Genomic DNA, 7,853 nt, shown 5'->3' on the forward strand with positions numbered 1-7,853 from the left:
GCCACCGGTGTTGAGCCAGGTCTCCGCCCACCTTTCAGAGAGGTAATTGATCAGGGTTTTCCAGAGTCAAACCCACAAGCAGTCAATAATCCAATCACAACCTCCGGACTACAGTCGGAGAGGATCTTCAGTTTTGCAAGATTACTTTGTAAAGTCATCGTATCGTTCCGGAGCAGAAGCTTAGTCTCTAAAAGTCAGCATCTGGTGGATTGTTTACTACCTGGGGAGTTTATCCTGGAGCTGCCGACGCTCGATGCCCCGACTGATCCACTTCACCCTCGATTGCAGCCTGGAACCGCCTGTCTTTGAGGTGTTGAGGTGGCCTTGATTTCCCTGGAATGAACTGAATTGTGTTTTGCTTGCTGGGGAGAATGAAACTGGTTTTCTACTTAGACGGATTGAACTCGGAACCCTCAGACTGTGGAGTGTAGAAGGAGACTTTTTACTTTTTAGTTTGGATATGTCCCATCTGTTAACATGGGGGAGAAGGATTTTACAGAGTCATCTGTTGGTTTCAGCTTTTGACTTTTTTGACTGCAAAAGTATTTCGACAGTTTTAAAATTGTTTCCCTTAAATTAATCACACAATCTGTCTCTGAATGAATGATGTTGATGCTTCTCTCACATGTTCACATCATCATTCACGTCACCCTCTGACTCTCTCACTTCTACCCGGTCAAGTGCTGTTCATATACACAGCTGCACCTTCCACTGGTCAGGAGAGCGACTGTGTCCTCAGTTCGCTCTGCAAGTTTAAACTGAATGAAACCAGTAACTCACCAGAAACCGCTTCATACGAGCTGCAGGTTGAAAACAGAGTCGAGCTTTAATGTTCCCAGTGGGATCAGTCTTCCAGACAGCAATGAATAATAAATACATGGAGATCACATTCGTTAAAAAAGACGAATAGAAAAAAACGCAGGTCAAAGCAGCTTTTGGAATATTTAACCACTCGTCTCTTCGGAGTGGAGTTTTTCTCCGTGGTGCTTTACACGCCCACGCTGCCGGCTCCACTCTGCTGATTCTCTGGTGGTAACGAGTCAAAAATATGCAGGAACATGCGATCACTGGTAGAAAATAATATTTTTTAAGTTAAAATATTAAAAGATGTAATCCAAAAATGTCCTAGGACAAATACAATCTGGATAATAATCTGTAACTGCAAAAGAATCTGTGAACTTTTTATGAATTAATAGATAAAAAGAATAGAATTACGCAGGTTAAAGTTTAGATTATGATGTTTTTGAGTGTCCTCGGTGCAAACACTGAACCTCAAATAACCCAGACGGCCGCTCCAGCACTCTGTGAATGAATGAATGAATGGTGTGTGACTCTCTTTGTGTTGTCAACAAAACTAGACCCTAACCCTGAGAACTGTTCACAAGTACTCAGTGATGTAACAATAGACAGATGAAAATATCTGCTTTGCATAATAATCCGATTTTTCCATGAAAACGTTCAGTGACGCTCAGAACGTTCAGAAGCAGCGAGTTAGATTCAGAATCTGAGTGGAAACACTCTGATATCAAACTCCTCCTGAAAACAAGCTGTTTCACTTCCACTGTTTGAACTTGTTTGATTTGTACAACAGAAGTTACTCCTCCTTAACTCTGAGTTCAGTCGACTTCTGAGGCCATAAGGAACCTGTCGAGTTCTATGAGATCTTTTATCTTCACTCTGTTGGTGTTTGAGAAATGATGGAGGGACATTGACTGGACACATGTGGCTTTACGGGTCGGCTGTGGCGCTGTTTGTATCAATGCGTCATGGCGTCCTGTGAAATGGTCTCATAAAGACAGATTTCCAGCCGCGGTGCCTCAATAACCTCTTTTCCCTTTCATTGTCCTCCGTTGTCAGGCTCTTCCATCTTTGGCGGATCTATTGTGAGACTAAGTGCACGGTGGGCAGCGAAGGCTCCCAGGGTCCTTATCTTCCTCTTCCTCTTCTTCTCCCCTGATCATGTCCACCGGAGCCAGACGATGACTTTCCACAATGAGTCAGAAGAGACCTTCCCTCCCTCCTTCCCTCCTTCCTTCCCGGAGCACAACTTCTCCGTCTTTGTCACCCACGACCCCTCGGACTTCCCCACCTCCTCCCCGCTGACCTCCTCCAACTGCACCAGCCCCGAGTCGGCCTCCTCTCCCCCGTACAACTTCTACGCGGTGCTGCTGGTGCTCCTCATCTTCTGCGTGGTGTTCGGCAACGTGCTGGTGTGTGTGGCCGTGTCTCGGGAGCGGGCTCTGCAGACCACCACCAACTACCTCATCGTCTCACTGGCTGTGTCCGACCTGCTGCTGGCCACGATGGTCATGCCGTGGGGCGTCTACCTGGAGGTGTGTGTGTGTTTGTGTGTGTGTGTGTGTTTGGATTAAATTTTCACAATAAGCCTCATAAGACAAAAGAAAACAGCAGATTTCCAGTGTAATGAACACATATTTGGCATTTTTGCACAAGAAAACATTTAGTTAGATAATAATTTGTTGAAAAAATTGCTAATTATGGTCTTTAGTATTAATTGATTAAGCATTAACAATGAGGTGTAATTAGTCCTTTAGATACATCACCAATTCATTAATAAGAAAACTGACATATCACGTCTCACAGACCATATAAGGGGATAAAATGCAAATTTGTTCCTTCAATACTTTATAGTGCAACAATAAACCCTTAGCCACAAAGAAAACTAATTTAATTTCTTTAAAACAAAGATATTTTATTTAATTTCTTTGTGGCTACCCTAAAGATGAACTGAGCTCTATCAAGGGTACTAGGTTTACACCAACGACTGATCCAGTCTAGTTAATATTCACGATTCTTCATTAGTGTTACAACACTTTGGGAAATTGGGTTAAAATGTAGAAAATGAGTGAAGAAATCAAATCAAACCGGTTGAAATTGAAACTGTGTTTGATTACAGGTGGTGGGGGAGTGGCACTTCAGCCTCATCCACTGTGACATCCTGCTCACCCTGGACGTCATGATGTGCACGGCCAGTATCCTGAACCTCTGCGCCATCAGCATCGACAGGTGGGTTCTCTCCTCTCTGCTCTCAACACGGAGCCTTTGCTGGGTGCGTTTCACTTTTCTCGATGTGTGATATTCATTAATAACACTCTGCAGAGCTCAGACCTCCACATGGACCCAACAGTCCGCCTGAATTCAATCGAGCAGCACCACACTCATAAACATGGCTGATTTTATTTTTGTAGATCCTCTGGGAAATTGGGGAAAACGTCAAAATACTATACCTCACAATGTTAAAGAAATGAATCTGCACCAACCTTTTATGGATTATTCCTTGTGCCAAGACACCCCCCCCCCCCTCTACAGATGTACAGGGAAATCATTGGAGTCGTTTTTATGTACAGAAATCTTGCTAACATACAAACAAACAAACAGATGCAGACGAAAACTCCTTAATGGAGGCAATAAATCATCTTTATGGCAATTTTTGTATCCAGAATTAAGAAGAGATTGTTTTATGTAATCTCCTCTAACCTCCATATTTATTGGTGCATGCTGTGTTAAACCAGGAGCTGGCCACACATGTGTCTGGTCTGCATTCACACACATGCACTCTCACACGGGCACGTACACAAACATCCCATCAGCTCGCTGTAGGACAGAAGCCAGTCCTCTCCAGTCATTAGTGATCACTCAGTTCGTAGATCAAGGAGAATATGTTTGATGATTTGGCGTTTGAACAGACGCCTTCTTCATCAATTCGAGGGGACGCCCAGCGGGCAGGCCATCTGCGGCCACATCCTATTTCCTCCGGCACATCGAGGCTGCACCGCTTTAGTTTTGTGCGGCGACAACTAAGCTGTGAAATTTCAAGGTCACAACTGTAATTTGAGGGTAATTGTTCTCTTCATGCACATTCTAGATAGAAATTAACAGGATAAATCCGCACCAACCCCAATAAAACATCATATTTTATGTAATTACTGTTTAATTAATAATTGTATTAATCTCCTGACCTCTCATTTAATGTCATCATTTGAATAGGATTTCTGTTCGTCCAACACAGTTTATCAGCCCCTTCAACTTCTGGCTTTTGTTTGCAATGACAATGGATACAATCAGCATGTATGCCCCGGGTCAATGGACTCCACAGTTAACACAGGTTCTTATCGACTCAGGCTGTGATCGGCAGTGAGACCTGGGTGAACTTCTTGCTTTCTTCTTCCTCCTTTTATTTCTGCACAACGTTGTGAAAGGCATTGAACTTCCGATTTTCCCTGTTTCATGCAAGATAGAACAAGACAAGTAAGACAGAGAGGTGATAGAGGTTCTGCCACAGTTGTGGAGTCAAACTCCCGGACTGGAAAAGAGTCAAACACCTTTCTTAATGGGCTTATACAAATCCTTGTTCTATGTGCTGTAAACATTTTAACACATTTGTATTATTAGCATTTAGCTCAAAGCTCCGTAAATATTCCCTCCTGGAGCTGCTAGCAGGGCCTAATGCTGTTTTGGTTCATGTATCTCAAGGAAAACCAAACCTGCACAGTTTCTTCTTTGTTAAGATTTGGTGATTTCTTCATTATCAGTGTATCAACTCAATTTAAGTAAAATTATGAAACAGTCTTCCTTTGTCCTCTTGGAGTAATATGATGATGGTGATACTCTTTTTAATGCCAGCAACGGTTTGTGAGCAAATTCATTGTCCTGCTCAGTCCCTGTTCCCGAGAGGCTGTCTTGTCAGAATCCTACAAAATGAATTAAATGACACCACCTCTTCACTGCATGTTCCCAGTTCTGATGCCAGAAGCTCCAATTGAACCTACTGAAACCCAAATGTTGTGCCTATTATTTAGGGTAACTCGGGTAGCTGTGTGTTGTCGGTGACCCGCCGCTCGCGGTCGGGATTTCAGCGTGTCCCTGAAGAAGACTGCTCACACAGACGGCTCTAATTGGTTGTGACTCGCTGACAGTTATATGTTGCGTGTCCTTGAGGCTGGGAAACCGGCGGTGACAGCTCTCGTCTCTCTGAAGGTGAACTGGGAATTTGTTTGTCTGAGCTGCGAGTCAAGTGTTGGAGAGGTTTCTTTAAAATGTGTCCCAACATGACAGCGAGATCCTGAAGTCTGAAGGTGTGTGTCTGCTCCGTATTGAAGTGTGTGTTCAAATACAAGGGGCCCACAGTGTGTGGGGGGAGGAATGCTGATGTGCGGTCTGCGTGTTTCATCCTCCTCATTGTGTGTGTGTGTTTTGCGGCTGCAGGTACACAGCGGTGGCCATGCCGCTGCTCTACTACACCAGGTACAGCTCCAGGCGGAGGGTGGCGGTGATGATCTCTGTGGTGTGGTTCCTCTCGTTCGCCATCTCCTGCCCCTTACTGTTCGGACTCAACAACACTGGTAACAGCTTGTTTCCCGTGTTCCCAGTTATACCTGCTAAACCTGATTGGTCCAGAACATGTGAGAGAAATTCCAAACCTAATAGGTGCGACTTGAAGCTCAGAGCGTCGAAGCTGCAGTGACTAGCTGGATATTGAATAATGAGTTGATGAAGTGCTGGTTGTACCTTGTGTCTGCTGGCCCTGCGATTTATCCACTGTGCCCCCCCCCCCCCCCCCCCCCAAACTGTTTTTATTGCACGTTCAAAGTCAAAGTATAATCACAGCCTTTAATAATAAATGAACTTAGAATTGCCAACTAGACCTACATGAGAAGACTTAATTTTTTTTAAGAGAGAAAATATGATTTAGAGGAATTAATTAAAGAACCTGTTTTTCTCTTTCATTATTGAGCTTTGTCGCAGCTCAACCGTCTTCTTGTCGGCTAATTAAAGCTTTTGCTCGTTGGTCCTTTTTGGCCTGTTTTATTCTCCAATCCATGAAATGCTGACAGTCAAAGGTCTCGTGTAATGAATCCAATTTGAAAACCAAAGTTTAGGTCCTCTGTGGTTTCTTTAATCCTCGGCTTTTAACGGGGTTTTAAACTTTGCCTTTCAACTTTTGTCTCTCGATGTGTCATTAAATAAAGGAAAGTCTCATCTCGCTATCGGAGCGCTTTGTGTTTTCTCATGCACAGAAAGCCTTTTGCAGCATCCTGGCCCATCTGTGTCTGAATTTACATAGAAAACAAAAAAAACGTCGGTGTAATCATTCAACTAAACTTGAATCAACAAGCTTGTACTCAAATATCCATTAACACAGACACACAGAGCAGTCGGGAACATTTCCATATGTTGTGCTCATCGGGCGACAAATTCTGTCAGCCCTGAAAACAAGTGGGGTTCACGCAATGCTCCATTCGTGTGTTGTTTCGCAAACGGAGCGGAGGTGAAGACGCCCGCCGGCTCACCTCTGCCTTAATGAAGGCGGCTGTGAGGAGGGACTCGAGCTGCGAATGCGCCTGCATTGATCGAGGAGGGAAAACCCTTGTGAGTGAGTGGAAGACGAGAAGCAAAGTGAGAATCCTGCAGCCTCAGTTCAACGCAGCAAGACACCGAACGAACTGAGGGAAATATTTGACTCTCCTCAGTAATGGCGGGTGCTGGGTTTAACCAGCAGGTGATTTGCAGGGGGATAGGTGGAGATGCCATCCCCTTTAAACTAAAATCCCCCCCCTTGATAAGCTGTGAATTCTAACATCCCGTCTCTGCCAAGCCCCACATCCTATTATAACATCCCTTTACTGGCTATACTAGCCCCATGCACAGACTATTACCTTTTACCACTTCATATTCTTATATATTTATATAGATATTTTTTTTTTGTAATTCTCCACTCCACCAGCAGTAGCACAAGAACACTTTTATACTAGACACTGACACAAGCACATCATTGCATTCTGTAGCATAGGGTCAGACCCATTCATGCACCTGTATCTGCAATGTTCTACCAATGTTCTACCTATGCATACGTGTTTTATGTATGTATGTCGGTTAAGCGTATAAGCTACTGGATGACCTATATTTCCCACAGGATTGATAAAGTATCCATCTATCTATCTATCTATTAGAGAGTGTGGCTGAGCTGATGTTGCAGACTAAATCGTGGGATCCCCAATTTATTTGTGCAGAGAACAGATAATCCATCCATGTGTTGTGGTTCTGCGTGCTTGATAAATCCTGAATGAGAATAGTTTAAAATCAACAAATAATTCCCCGATTTCAAAACGTCATTCTGCACAGAGCAGGGGCGTTTAAATCTCATCACATCAACAACATATCACAACTAAACTAAACTGAATGTTTCTTGAAAGCTACAGTTATTGATTAAACCTCACTGGGTCCGTGAAGCAGCTGTTCTGGAGCTTTAGTTTGTTATTTAGATAAATAGTTCAACCGACTTTGGGACAAACCAATCTCCCCAAAAGGTCAGTTATGGATGGAAAATCCTTGAGGTGCAAATTTGAACTTCTTCAATTCAATAACAACAGGAAACACTGATAAATATCATAAGATAAGAGCCTCCAGCCGCCGCTCGATGCATCTTGGGAGGATATTGCTTTCTCAGTTGACAATCCTTGTGAAGTCAAGAATGACCTTAAAGCCTTATTTGTTTTATGTTCTGAGAAAGTAGATTAAAGCTACAACAAGGAGACGGTTACCTGAGTTGCAGTGTAAGGACTTAAACCAGGGGGAGGAGCTAATCTTTATTCATGCACAACCTCAAATATTGGAAATTACAAATTGGTGTGATGGTACATTTGTGCTTGACTGGTTCTTGGCTGGGCTTAGTGGCAGGTGTTTTTTTTATTTGTTATTTATGGGACAGTGCCTGTTAGCCTTTTCCCCTTCGCCTGGTTTTTGACTTTTAAATTGAACCTGCATTCATTAGAACAGGATCAGTCCTCTTATTTCTACTCTTTCCCAAAACTTCACACATTATGAATTCTTCT

General features: G+C 43.4%; 1 protein-coding gene across 1 annotated transcript in view; it reads left to right on the top strand.

Moving 5' to 3' along the window:
- Positions 1–1,972: 1,972 nt before the first annotated feature.
- Positions 1,973–7,853, top strand: part of drd2l (dopamine receptor D2 like) — a 9,448-nt gene continuing 3,567 nt past the window's right edge. The window contains 3 exon segments of the mRNA XM_062399293.1: positions 1,973–2,333; positions 2,918–3,027; positions 5,227–5,363. Coding sequence (XP_062255277.1) covers positions 1,980–2,333; positions 2,918–3,027; positions 5,227–5,363 — 601 coding nt within the window. The 5' untranslated portion in view covers positions 1,973–1,979.

Source organism: Platichthys flesus, chromosome 11, assembly GCF_949316205.1.
Source record: "Platichthys flesus chromosome 11, fPlaFle2.1, whole genome shotgun sequence".
In the NCBI taxonomy this organism is placed as follows: Eukaryota; Metazoa; Chordata; class Actinopteri; order Pleuronectiformes; family Pleuronectidae; genus Platichthys; species Platichthys flesus.